The sequence below is a fragment of the Nyctereutes procyonoides genome, unplaced genomic scaffold, assembly GCF_905146905.1.
Source record: "Nyctereutes procyonoides isolate TBG_1078 unplaced genomic scaffold, NYPRO_anot_genome, whole genome shotgun sequence".
Lineage (NCBI taxonomy): Eukaryota > Metazoa > Chordata > Mammalia > Carnivora > Canidae > Nyctereutes > Nyctereutes procyonoides.
Window position 1 is genome coordinate 8165709 of NW_026575128.1, and position 13750 is coordinate 8179458.

At 58.7% G+C, this 13750-nt stretch overlaps 1 protein-coding gene across 1 annotated transcript in view; it reads left to right on the forward strand.

Annotated features, from left to right (window-relative positions):
- CSMD2 (CUB and Sushi multiple domains 2) overlaps nt 1–13750 on the forward strand; it is a 437017-nt gene that overhangs the window by 335008 nt on the left and 88259 nt on the right. The window contains 7 exon segments of the mRNA XM_055341473.1: nt 242–360; nt 562–631; nt 2312–2428; nt 5647–5856; nt 9736–9924; nt 12089–12266; nt 13546–13691. Coding sequence (XP_055197448.1) covers nt 242–360; nt 562–631; nt 2312–2428; nt 5647–5856; nt 9736–9924; nt 12089–12266; nt 13546–13691 — 1029 coding nt within the window.

Below are 13750 nucleotides of genomic sequence, written 5' to 3' on the forward strand. Positions count from 1 at the left end.
AACTCTGTTGCCAGAGGAATCGTCTTCTTAGGGCCGAGAGGATGGAGGGAAGTGGGGTCTGGGGCGGTGCGGGTGGCCAGGAGCCAGGTCGGGGCATCTCCCCCGCGCCCCCCTCCGGAGGCCTGCACTGAGCCCGGGGCTACCCACCTCCTGCCGCGGGCACAGGGTGACTGGAGCCCGTTCTGCCGCCCTGACCTGGGCCTGCCGTCACCCTGTCCCGTGTGTGCGTCTGTGTCCCCAGCGGTGGGCCTAAGCAGCTGCCCGGAGCCCGCGGTGCCCAGTAACGGGGTGAAGGCCGGCGAGCGCTACCTGGTGAATGACGTGGTTTCCTTCCAGTGCGAGCCGGGATATGCCCTCCAGGTATGTCCCCGGCCCCAGGCCCAGGCGGGTGTCCCCGCACAGGACAGGACAGGCCTCTCGGGCCCCGGGACGCATCCCCGCGAAGCTCCGGTATGGCCGCACTCCGGCGAGCCTACCCTTCCTCTGAAGGTGTCCAGGGAGCTTGGGTGGGGGCGACGAGGACGCTTCAGCTCCGGCCCACCCCTGTCCCCATCCCTCCAGGGCCACGCGCACATCTCCTGCATGCCGGGGACCGTGCGCCGCTGGAACTACCCTCCGCCGCTCTGCATTGGTAAGAGAGCCCGCGCTCAGCCCCTCCGACCCCTTCCCGCGGGGCCCGGGCTGTGCCAGCCTGCTCAGGGGTGTGCAGCCCGCACCCAAGCCTGGCGCCACCCTGCAAGCCGTCCCCCACCAGCCCGGAAGCCACGGGGGCTTGGCCATTGTCCTGATCCCACAGAAGAGCCCACGGCCCCGCTGGACCCTTTGGGCAGTTGAGGCCCCTTCCCCTGTGACACTCCAGGGGACAGACAGACAAAATCCACTAGCAGAGAAATGGGGGCGGGGGGGCATGTGTGCAGCACGGGCTTAGCTTGGTTGGGTTTCTCACCTCGTGCTAAGCGCCGGGGAACCGAGCCGTGGACGCAGGGACCGCAGGGTCCCAGGAACGTGTGCTGAGCGTGGGGCAGGGGGACGCCCCATTTACTGGGCATCCACTGTGGGCAAGGCCTGGCGCCGCAGGTTTGCACACGGTGCCTCTTGGGGGTACCGTTGCCTCCGTTTTCGCAAAGGAAAACCCGAGGCTTTTACAGTACAAGGTGACGGGCACTGTCAGGGTGGACGCCCGCCAACCCTGGGATGCGCGGCCAAGTGCATGGACGAAGCATCCCTGAGGCACAATGGCATTTCCCTCCCGGGGCTCACCAGAAGCGGGCTCTGGTCACCGCCCCGTGGTCACAGACGTGACCGGTCAGGCCAAGGAGGCACCCCCACCCCCACCCGCTCCGTATCCCAAAATTCTTGCCGAGGAAACCACCCGTGTTAACCGCAGCTGCTGCTGACAGCGCAGCTGCCACCGGGCCACCACGTGCACTGGTCCCCGTTGTCAAGGATACTGACATAGGTGCCGCCCGGGGACGTAGGTGCTGCCCAGGGACGTAGGTGCCCGGATCAGCTCCACTGCATAGGCGGGGGAAGCAGGTGCGCGATGTTTGGAACTCGCCCAGGAAGTGACGGCGTTGGGGTTGTGTCCCAGGTGCTGGGTCTGACCTGGGCCGGAGTCCCCCCAACCCAGGCACCGTCACTCTCAGGTCCACATGTCACCCCGTCCCCAGGATGCCTCTGCTGAGACCCCGCACACCCCTCGCCTCGGTCTCTCTCTGTCCCCCAAAACCAGTTCACATGACCGTTCCCTGGAAGCTATGAAAGAACAGAGTTGGCGTCCCCTGACCAGGCTGGACTCGGGCTCCAGCCCTGCCTCTTCAGTGACTCTCAGGTCACCTGGGCCGGCCCGTCAGATGCCCCAGCCCCACACGGCTGGCCCCCCGAGGAACGCTAATCACAGTTTCTGTGGCCGAGGGCGAGGGTCAGGGGCGAAGGGGGCCCCTGGCGGGGTGAAGACCCCATGCACGCCAGCCCCTGCCTCCGTCCTTTTTCTTTAGTCTCAGAAGAGTTGATGGGACGGTGATGGAGGGAGGTTTGGGGCTAGAAGGTCACACTTGGCTGAGGCCAAGAGCCACGGCCCGGGCTTATGGACGCCAGCGCCCCGACCTGAGCAGCCCTGCCCCAACTCAGCTTCGCCCACACGGGTGCTCGGTCAGGGCGGGTGAGCCGTTGGTTCCTTTGGATTCTCAAAGGGGTTTATGGCTTGAGAAAGGGGCAGAAACCGCTGCCCTAAGGGAGCATCCGAATGCTGGCGCGGCCCCCGCGCTGTCCTGCATGCATCCTCACCCTCTGCCTGCTGTCCCCGTCACAGCGCAGTGTGGGGGCGCAGTGGAGGAGATGGAGGGTGTGATCCTGAGCCCCGGCTTCCCCGGCAACTACCCCAGCAACATGGACTGCTCCTGGAAGATAGCCCTGCCCGTGGGCTTTGGTAAGTCTACACGCCCGGGCCCGGGCGGCCCTTCGGTGTGCCCGCAGCGTGCTCTGCCCCCACGGTGGCGAGGACGAGTTAAGAACGCTGGGAATGAACATAAAATACGGGAGAAATGACCTCAGGGATTGCGGCCACTATTATCTGGGTAGTGAGCTGGGATGCAGGACCGCGGGATGAGAAATCACCCAGGGACGAGAAATCACCCAGGGACGGCTGAAAAAGAAAGAGGCTCTGGCAGAGGCTGGACCTTGACTTGTGCTTTTAACTTCAACATCCGATTTCTCATCCTAATTAAATTACATAGCCAAGGTCGACACGATTCAGTTTGCATTTTTTTTTAATTTTTTTTATTGAAGTTCAATTTGGCAACATAGAGCATAACGCCCAGTGCTCATCCCGCCAAGCGCCCCCAGCCTCGAGTTTGCATTTTTTATTTATTTATTTTTTTTGAGTTTGCATTTTTTAGATGCACATTTAGGGCTCATCTTAAGGAGTGGGAGGGCTTTTTTTTTTTTTTCTTTTGGTGGAGATGGAGTATTCCAGGCACGGGGGTTGGTGGGGTGTGGGCACAAAGTCTAACTGCTGCTGATTCGTTCCTGACCGGGAATATAACTCAACCCCGATATCTCTGTTGAGGAGAAAAAAGGTGTGTTGACAAGGAACCAATGGGTCGCCTTGCCTGAGTCACTGCCCTGCTCCTGGGGACGGTGGGTCCTGGGGGTATCCCTGCCCCTAGGACCTCCTGCCTCCTAGGACCTCTCCGTCCGTGACCTCAGGAATGAAAGCCCGATGTATTCTTTACTCTGCAGCCCGATTGGGTCTTCTGAAGGAGAAGGGGCTTCCAGGAGAAAGGGAGCCAACTGGCCTCCTTCACAAATGTCCTGAACGGAGGAGAGGGGCTGGTGACCCTCAAAGGATGGAGACTCCCTTTAAAAAAAATTTATTTATTTATTCATGAGAGACACACAGAGAGAGAGAAAGAGGCAGAGACACAGGCAGAGGGAGAAGCAGGCTCCGTGCAGGGAGCCCAACATGGGACTCGATTCCAGGACCCCGGGGTCACGCCCTGGGTTGCAGGCGGTGGAAACCGCTGAGCCACCCGAGTTGCCCAGGATGGAGTCTTATTTAGCACCTTTTGGGGGACCCAGGGGGTGGATGACCAGGGTACAACACAAAGAGGACTTTGGCAGCCTTGGGAAACTCCCGATTTTAGAGATTGGGGAAGGGGAGCCAAGAGCCCCTAGGGCTGTGGATGCAGCCGTGGGCCCCAAGACGCTGAGGTGACGGAGGGATGGAGGAAGCACAGACGCCAAAGGAAAAGAGTTTGAGCAGGAGTTAGGCCGCCGTCCTCGTCAGTCCCAGTGTGCAGCCAGTCAGAGCTCTCCCCGCCTCAGATGCGGCCGCTTCCCGGCGTCTGCACAGGCCAGTCACCGAGGCCTTGCTTTCGGGCGACTCCTGGCCGCGGGCCGAGGCCCCGAGGCGGCCATGAGGAACCCCGGCGATGGCAGCGGTGGCACCCCGTTCTCCGCACACCCCGAGGCCCGCAGGGGCCCCTGGTGAACATGCTGCTCACGGGGCTGCGGCGACAGGGGCTGAGTGCTGGGCCGGGGCTGCCCGCACTTTGGAGACGACCTGCATGGTCGCTAATAGGGACATACGTAGCACGGCTGCATCATTCACAAAATGAGATCGATTACTGTGTAGTCGAACCAATGAGCTTGCTCCTTGTATCAGCAAGGGTAGACCCCGAAAAGCACAATATTGAATTAAAGAGTTTAGACGACTGTACGGTAGAACATTTACATAAATGAGACAAATCTGACACACATTTGGGAATCTAAAAACATGGACTGGGGAGGTATCTCCCCATTCTGTGAGTGACCCTCAGATGGGACAGCAGGAGACATGGAGGGTCTTCAGTGTTAGCAGCCTTTATTTTATTTAAATAATTAGATGAAAAAAAAATCACACTTAAATCCCCATTCTATGCAAATTAGAGAAATTTTTAGGGATTAAAGTCCATCTGTGAGTCCACCCTGCGGAGATAACCGCCCCAGCCCAGTCCTCAGTGACCATTTGGCCCCCGTGAAGACAAGGACCTGCCAGACGGTGCCCCCCGCGTGGTGCCTGGCACAGCCCTGATGCGTGGCGGATGCTCAGTCAATATTATTAGGGCATCAGTGACTATTCTTCTCATTTTTTAATGCAAAAGTTAGAATTATGGGAGCACCTACTACTTTGCAATCAGACTTTCACAACTAGCCTAATGCACACTTTCCTCTGCTCGGTGAATGTATTTCTTCCACATCATTTTTAATACTAATCTTAATTTTGAGAAATCTCACCAGAAAGCAAATCTCTTCCCACCTCCACTTCGCGGCGTGCATTATCATGTACGTTAAGGGCTCGAGGAGATCTGTTTAGCTTCTCGGGTTGTTAGGAGATCTCGATTAACCCAGTTAAGATCCCAGAGTGTAAACTTCATTGACAACGTGCTTTTCTGCTTTCTGAATTGCCGTAAGTATTCTAGAAGACAGCGGCACCGAAGCTCAAGTCTTTTGAGCAGATACAGTTATTTTTCAGTGAAACGTTCGTTTTAACAGAGCTGTCTTTGTGCCGAGAGTAGGCCTGTGAACTACAAACCAAGCGTTGGCGCCGAGCTTTGTTTTCAAAAAAATAAAATCGGGGTGGGGGTGGGGATGGAGAGCCATGTGGAATGACCGAAGCCCTTCATTCTGAGCAAATAACACATTTTTTTTTAGAAAACGTTTAATTTTTTATTATTTTTTAAATAATAAATTTATTTTTTATTGGTGTTCAATTTGCCAACATATAGAATAACACCCAGTGCTCATCCCGTCAAGTGCCCCCCTCGGTGTCCACCACCCAGTCACCCCCACCCCCCGCCCTCCTCCTCTTCCACCACCCCTAGTTCGTTTCCCAGAGTTAGGAGTAGAAGTGGGCAGGAAAAATCAGAAAGGGAGACAGAACATGGAAGACTCGAATAGCACATTTTTAAGTTCAGTCCTGCCTCAAGACAAAAACCCGGACAGGACAGTGGCTTCCAGACCGCGGTTCCGCGAATCTCGGTTGGGCAGGACGTCGGTGGTGGGGACGTGCGAGGCCCGGTGGGAGAAGCTTCCAGGAGGCCAGGCTGCACGTTCACCACGGGACTGTGTGGCTTGGGGCACTGTCTGCCTCTGTCTTGCTGCCAGGAGCTCACATCCAGTTCCTGAACTTCTCCACCGAGCCCAACCACGACTTCATCGAGATCCGGAACGGCCCCCACGAGACCAGCCGCATGATGGGCAGGTTCAGCGGCAGCGAGCTCCCGGGCACGCTCCTCTCCACGTCCCACGAGACCACCGTGTATTTCCACAGCGACCACTCCCAGAACCGGCCAGGATTCAAGCTGGAGTATCAGGGTGAGCGCCGCGAGGGCCCGCTTGCTGCCGTCCACCCCCTCTCCTACCCATCTGCTCTGCCCTCCACGTGCAGGAGAGGGAACTCGGGGGGCCGAGGGGCAGCGGGGGCTCCTAGGGAGGAGGGCTCCCCTTCGGCGGCAGGTCCCTCCAGCTCCGTGAAGGTGCCCAACCCCCTTTGACCGCCTTTCCCAGGGTTAAGGCCCAACAGCACCACTGGAGCCCCCCCCATCCTGGCCCAGCCCCCAGGGGTTGTCCCCAGCATCCTGCCGCCCCTTGCCCTCAGCCTTCCTCGGCCGACTGTGTGAAGCCCCGTCACCCTCAGCGAGTGGCTCCCGTCACATGACGGAGGACTCTGGTCGCCGCCCCGGGGCTCCCGCAGAGCCTTCGGATGAGACCAGCCCATCGACCCCACTGAGGGCGCCTGCCACGCTCTCCGGGGCTCTGCTTGCGGAGGGGAATCCGTGACAGCCCCCGCTCCTCCGGGCACATTTTTTTCCCGGAACAAGCTCTGTGCTCCCTCACCTCAGGCTTTCCCTGTGTGAGGGGCCATCGCCTGTGGCCGTGCAGGTGGTGCCCCGTCTGGAGGGGGGGGCGGCCTGCCCCTCGGATGCCTTCCTAGTGCAATGGACTTAACTGAGCCTTCCACTGACTTTTTTTTTTTTTGCATGATTTTGGACTTTTTTTCCAATCTAATACATGCTTATAAAAAATTAGAACACTACAGGGATTTTTGTAAGTCTGTTGTAGAAAGTCAAAGTTTTCCCGTCATCCCATCTCCAACTGCACCTTGTGCAGAGATACCAACTTTTAAGTTTGCGTTCCCCATTTTTCCTGTACGTAGATTGATGCAGCTATTATTATTATTTTATTTCAACCAAAATGGCATCAAACTATAAATACCGCCTTTGTAATTTTCTTTTTGAAAGTTAATTTTTAATTATATTAATAGTTTGCAAACACATTCACCTTGTTAAAAAGGAAGGGGGGGTGGAGGAAGGACAAAGGGAAGGAAGGAAGAAATCAAAGCATCACAGACAAGGTCGAGCTTTCTCTGTCCACAGCCTCCGCACCCAGGCTTATTCCCCTCAAGTTGTCACTGTTGTCTTGACGTGATCTTTCCAGATCTTTCCCACGCATTGCCACACATAGGTTCCACGTACCTGTGAAAATGTGTCCTGTTTCTTGACATTTTTGTTGTGTTCCTACGTAAGTGTATACATGATGCCCTGACCTTTGGCCTTGCTGTCCCTTGTCAGAGATGGACATGGGCCGAGGGTCTGGGCCGCTGGTTTCGGGAGAGCCTCAAGGGTATTCCACGGCCCAGTGACCCAGGCACCGCCGCCTCCCGCCTCCGGTGGAACTGAGGCAGCGTGGCTGCACTTGCCACACCTGGGACAGCTCGGCGGGGGGCGGGGGGGGCAGCTGTGCTCTGGCCCCAACGGCACCGGCCTCCTTGGGGTAACGGGCCATGCCCCAGAGGGCGGGGACAGAGGCCAGGGCGGGCCGCGGGGGCTGGCACGTGGTGACACCTCAGCCGCCGCATCCCGTCATGGGAGAGACTCAGACCCATGCTCAGGGTCAGCGTCTCCTTCCTTGCCCCCCCCCCGCCCCGGGGGGCTGCGGTGCTGGGGCAACACGCGTTGGTCCTCTCACTGCTCGGAGGCCATGGTAACGCTCTCCAGGCCTCTGTCCTTGCTCCTGGGGGTTGCTGGCCGTCTGAACTCCTTGGCTAATGGAAATATCACCCCCATCTCTGGCTTCAGATCCCTGTATGTCCCCAAGTTTCCCCTTTTTACAAGGTCAGCAGTCATGTTGGGTGAGGGCTCCCCCCACCCCTGATGACCTCATTGCCATCAGGTGAAACGGCAAGATCCTCTCTCCAAATAAGGCCCCATTCAGGTGCCAGGGGTTGGGACCCCAACATGTGCATCTGGTTGAGGGACGCAGTTCGACCCCAGAGAGCCCAGCTCTCACAGGCCCAGGTGCTCCCCCTGAGACGCCTCCTGTTGCATCGGCGCGAGTACTGACGACCCCACCACCGGGACCGGGACAGCTTCCTGGGGGCCCGCCCACTGGGTCTACGCAGTGGGGCCAGACCTCACTCACCGTGGGCCCCTGTGATACACCCTGGGAGCGTCGTCGGCCAAGGCCGCGGGCTTCACTGACTCCTCCCCGTGGAAGAGCCCTCCCTGCCTCCATGGGCCCTGGCCTCTGCCCCTCGCACCTGCTGAGGCTTCCCAGACCCAGGCCAGTGCCTCCAGCAGCAGCCGTCTCTGTGACGGGCCCGCTTCCCTCCTTAGGGGCCCCCTTCTCAGGATTTCCCTTGCTGGGGGAAGCAAGGCACAAGGGCAGCAGACACGCAGCCCTGCCCCGGGAGGTGGTCCGATTGTGTGCCGGGCCCGAGGCATCAACTCTGGGTGTGTGCAATCCGTCTCTCGCTCATGTTTACCTCTGTGACTTGGTGGGTCCTCCCACGGAGGCCTCCTGATTTACGACAGGCACAAATAGTTCTCCCCACCCAACGGGCCCTCGTGCTCCACTTACACCCTGCGGGGCCCGTGGACCTGGACGCTGACCCCTCACCCCAGGTGTTCCTTCATGAAAAGACCTGTTTCCAGAGGGGCCACTTGTCCCCACTAAGGCCCCACTAAGGTCCCCACTATGGAGCAGGCCCAGCTGCCTGCGGTCCCAGCACTTTGAGAAAATCCAACTCCTTGCTTTTCTCAAAATCCCTCCATTAGGCACCCTGAACTCCCTAGGCTAGGGTTCTCCTGTCTCCCCTCAGGTGAACGTTCCCCTGAAGTTGTTACTAACAGCACAAGCCCCTGTCACCGGGCCTCCGGGTCACCGGGCCTCACCGAAGCCACCACAGCTGCTGGGGACACCGGGTTTGCAAGGAGCTGAGCAGTGACCGGACACAAAACTGTTCCAAAGTGCTGGGCACCGTCCTTCCTACCTTAATAACGTGAACGTCTTAGTAATTCTCACCATATTACCGCTATTTGTGTTGTGGCACTGGTTGAAAGTTGTCTCTTCCCACCGTGTCGCCTCCCTGGGGGCCCAGCCCGCGCGCCCCTGGGGAGCCCTACTCAGCAGGCCGATGCCCCCCCACGGGCCCAGCCCCACACCCAGAGGCACCCCGGCTCCTTGGCGGCTCCGTCCGGGCACGGGCCCTGAGCGCTTTGGCCCCGTTTGAAAGCAGCCCAGGTGCTCTCCCAAAGGGTCCCTTTTTCTGCAAAGGCCGGTCCCCCTCGTGGGGCGGTTCCCAGCGGGGACCCCGGGGCCACAGCCTCCCCTCAGGCACCCGCCCTCCTGCCCCGGCCGGCGACCCTAGGCCAGTGGCGGGAACCCCAGTCCCCCCCAGGGGCTCCCGGGCACAAGCTTGGGGTCGGCACCGGCCGCCTCCCCGCGTCCGAGGACGTGCCCCCGTGGGACCCCCGCTCCTCAGTCACAAAGACCCCACTCAGGCCTCCCCCAACTGCTTCCCGCGCCCATGACCCAGAACAAGGTTGTCGGGTTAAACGAGACGACCCACAGGAAAGAATTGAGGCCCGGCCCCAGGCGGGTGCCCGTGAACCAGCGCCCAGCGTCGCCCCGTCTCCCCCGAGCCCCCTCCCCACGGAGACAGGGAAAACCACGTTTATTACACTCTGGCTCTGTGCAAAGGGCCGTGGTGTGTTAGCCCCCCTGGTCCTCACGATAATGACGTCCTAAATAAGGACCCCAAAGCCTCCGGCCCAAAGGCAGCGACTGGTAGACGGGGTGGGTCTGTGTGAGTCCAACCCCGGCTCCACACGAGGTCGGCTCTCTGCCTGCCCATGTCCTTGAGGAGGAAACGTCCAGAGGGAATACGGTAACCTTCTCTCTAACCCTCGCCAGCCTATGAACTCCAGGAGTGCCCAGACCCGGAGCCCTTTGCCAACGGCATCGTGAGGGGAGCTGGCTACAACGTCGGACAGTCCGTGACCTTCGAGTGCCTCCCGGGATACCAGCTGACCGGCCATCCTGTCCTCACGTGTCAACATGGCACCAACCGGAACTGGGACCACCCCCTGCCCAGGTGTGAAGGTATGTCCCTCCCTCCCCCATCCCTGGGGATTCCTCCCAAGGCGAGCGACTCAGGGGACTCCCACACTCCGAGGAGTCACCCAGGCTGAGGAGCCCAGGCGCACCCGGACCGTCCTGTTTTCATATGGAAGAGCCACAGCCTATTCATGGGACGGTCCTGGGGCAGACGCCTAGGCCGAGCGTGGGAGGGCCTGGAGGAGCGGTAGGCCAGGTAGGCCACGGCCCGGGGAGTGCTCAGCCCCAGGAAGATGCAGCCCATCGGAAGAGAAGGCTGTAATCGTTCTCTTTTCGGGCATCTACACTGGGATATCCAGGTCCTTACTGAAGAGCTTCACTTACCCAGAGACATCTAGATCCTAATACGTCCAAAATCAAGGTCACCTTCTCTGCCATTCAGTGGAAGTCCTCATCAGCAAGGGTCACCTCTAGTCGCCTGCTTACGCTGCCCCTATTTGGGCGGCCCCCTCTGGCCAGCTAACGTACTCACTGAGTCTTGATGATTCTACGTCCTGATGACCCTCCGGGTGCATCTGCATCCCTCCGTCCCGCCTCCACCTCGGTCCAGGCCGCCTCTTTGCCGAGGCTCCTCACGGGTCTCCCCACCACGGCTCTCGCTCTACTCGATCCATTTTTCACAACAGAGCCAAGTTGACCTTCAAAACCATCAACACGCTCCAGACCCTCCCCTGCCCAGAAAGCAGCAAGGCATCCCACCTCTCTTGGGGTAAATTCCAGACCCTTGAATGAAGTCCCTCGGGCCTGGGCCCTGCACAGCCCCAGTATTGTCCACGCGCACAGACTACATGTCCAGCAGGAAGGACTTCCAGCTTCCCAGTGTGCCGTGTCCTCTTGCCTCCTGTTAGTGCATCCTGGCCCCCCTCATGGAACATGGCTCTCCTCTCTTGCCTTTTGCCTGCTGAGCCCTGTCCTCCCTCAGCTCCAAATCCAGATGGGAACAATACCAAGAACCTTCCTCACCCCCCCCCAAGACCAGATGAGGGGCCCCGCTCTTCCTCCTGGGGCATCCCACATTGAGACCCCTCCAGCCTACGCTGGCGTCTCCATCACTTAGCCAGACCCCAGCTGTAGGTGCTGCAGACAGAACTCGTGCCTGGGTGCCCTTGCACCCCACTCTCTCCCCCAGGCTGCACCTGACACTGCGCAGGTGCCCGCAGGTGTAGGAGGGATGCCGTCCATGTGTCCACATGCACCCCTTTCAGGATCTTATGCTTCCCTGGAACCCTATCTTCTGCCTGTAGGCACTGGGATGCTCTTTCTTCGCTTCGGTCTGCCTCCACCTTGATGTCTGCTTGGTGCCCAGAGCCGGCCTAATAGACTCATTATTCTGGACCAGGGGTGGTTGGTTCGTGTGTCCTTTTTTCTCCTCCCTGGTGACTAAATTGGAACATTATGGAGACCTCAAGGCCTCTTCATCCCCTTACCCAAAGCCAAGGTCAGAGTGAGGCCAAAATTGGGTATCACTTTTGGGGGACAGGGAAATAGGGAGACGGGCCCACAGCTCTGCAGCACGTGCCTTCTGTGAGGGAAGCACCCAGCTGCACGGTTCACAGGTGTCAGTTCACCCAGCGGCTCCCACCATCCTCTACGGGGCCCCTCTTAGTCCCATTGGACAGGTGAGGAGAGGGAGGAAACTACTGTCTAAGCTCATCTAGTTAACAAGCGGTGTAGCCACGCTTTGAACCCGACCCTAGCACCACAATCCTTATCTCTTAGGTCAAGACCAAATGTGCCCCTCGAAGAATCTTAGAGCAAATGAAGTGAAAGACATAGTTCCATAATTTCTTAGTCCGTCCCAGCAAAAGTACTACGGCGGCGCTGACTCTGACCTGATTCTCCACTCCGTTCCTTGGAAGGGGGGCAGGTGTCAGGGTGACCTTCCCTCCGGGCAGGTCTCCTCCACAGGAAGAAGGGGGGTAGGGGCGGGGGCTGGCCCACAGAGGCACCGGCACTGAAGGTCGGGGCCAGGTGGGGAGTGGGTGCTGGGTCTGCGGGGGGGACCCCCACGGTCACCCTCGGCTCCATCATCCCTCCCCCTCCCGCCTGACCTTGTGGTGGGTGCTGGCACTTCAGAAGGAAGTCACCTAAATAATTCAGGTGGGTGATGATCTCCCCCACTCACCGTGCTGCTGTCCCCTCCCGGCAGTCCCCTGCGGCGGGAACATCACCTCTTCCAACGGCACCGTGTACTCCCCTGGCTTCCCCAGTCCGTACTCCAGCTCCCAGGACTGTGCCTGGTTGATCACCGTGCCCATTGGTCATGGCATCCGCCTCAACCTCAGCCTGCTGCAGACAGAGCCGTCCGGAGACTTCGTCACCGTCTGGTAGGGCTGGCTGCCGCCCCGGCAGCCAACTAGAAAGGGGCATTGGCTGGGCTCTAAACCGGGTCACCCGTCGTTCTGTTCAGAGAACCAAGAGCCGAATGGCTTTAAACGATGCTCAGCCTCCTGGCTTTCAGGTGAACATAGTAAATAGGAGCTGCACCTCAGTTAGCCTTTGGGGCTCCTTGGAGCGAGAGGAAAGGGCGGGCGGTAGTTTCCAACCCTGAGTCCTGCTAGGGGTCGGCGTACCGGTGGTAGGTGTATAAATGGGAATGGTCAGGGATACCCAGACTTTTCTCATTTTTTTCCAGAGTCCAAACCCAAATTCTACATTTACCTAAGATAAGCTACCTAGACCAATGGAAGAGTTTGGGGGCGGAATTCGGTGAAGTCCCATTGGTCGTCTCCCGCCGAACCAGAATTGTCCAACACAACGTTCTGCAGGGCCGTAGCCGCCGTCCACGGGTGGCCACTGAGTACTCAAATGTGACTAGAGTGACGGAGGAGCTGATTTTTAAACTTAAATTAATTTAAATATAAAGAGCCACATGTGGCCTACTGGTCACCAACATGATAGTTCCACTCTGAGTAATAGGGTTAGGATATCTTGAAGTGATTTTAAAATGGGAGTGTGAATTATTAGTCAATAAGTCTCCTAGACGGTTCTTCCCAAACCTCTGCATCTTTGGACGAATAAATAACCCAAGAATTCCTTAGTTCAGGAGTTACTGCCATTTTAGGAATCAGCAGAGGATAGCGGGGGTCTCCTCCCCAGAGCCTCGGGGCTGGATAACCGTCATCAGACTACCCTGGGATAATTTCCAGTTCCCTTTCCAGGCAATGATTACGCACAGATAGAAGGGATTAGATGAGTTTCCAGGGAAGAAAGTCTTGCCTAGAAAGGCAGCATGGGCATGTGTGTGTGTGGGGACAGGAAGTGGGGCTGGCCCGGATGGCAGGATGCACTTCCTCAGCCCCGTCCTACTGCTGCTCAGACAGAGAACCTGCCCAGGGGCTCCTACTGCTTGGGGGAACTCGCCCCCAGAGCCCCCTACAGAGGCAACTGTGAAGGATCAGGTGAAGGAGGAACCGGTGTGAGATTTGCCAACCCGGTGAGCCTTGTTGGCAGACCGGGTCGGGAGAGATGAGAGAGCTGTGCACGGGGCGTGGGCGCAGGAAGAGCCACGGCCTCCCGCTCCAGGGCTCTGTGAGGCCGCTGATGGGACCAGATAAAGCAGGCAGCCCTGGTGACTGATGCCAGAACCTTCTCTCCTGCATGCAGGGATGGGCCGCAGCAGACAGCTCCACAGCTTGGAGTCTTCAGCCGGAGCTTGGCCAAGAAAACGCTGCACAGCTCATCCAACCAGGCCCTGCTCAAGTTCCACCGTGACGCAGCCATGGGTGGGATCTTCGCCATAGCCTTCTCCGGTCAGTGTGGAAGCCTGACGTGGGAGGGAAGGACCGTGCTCTCAAGTCAGGGCCGCGCT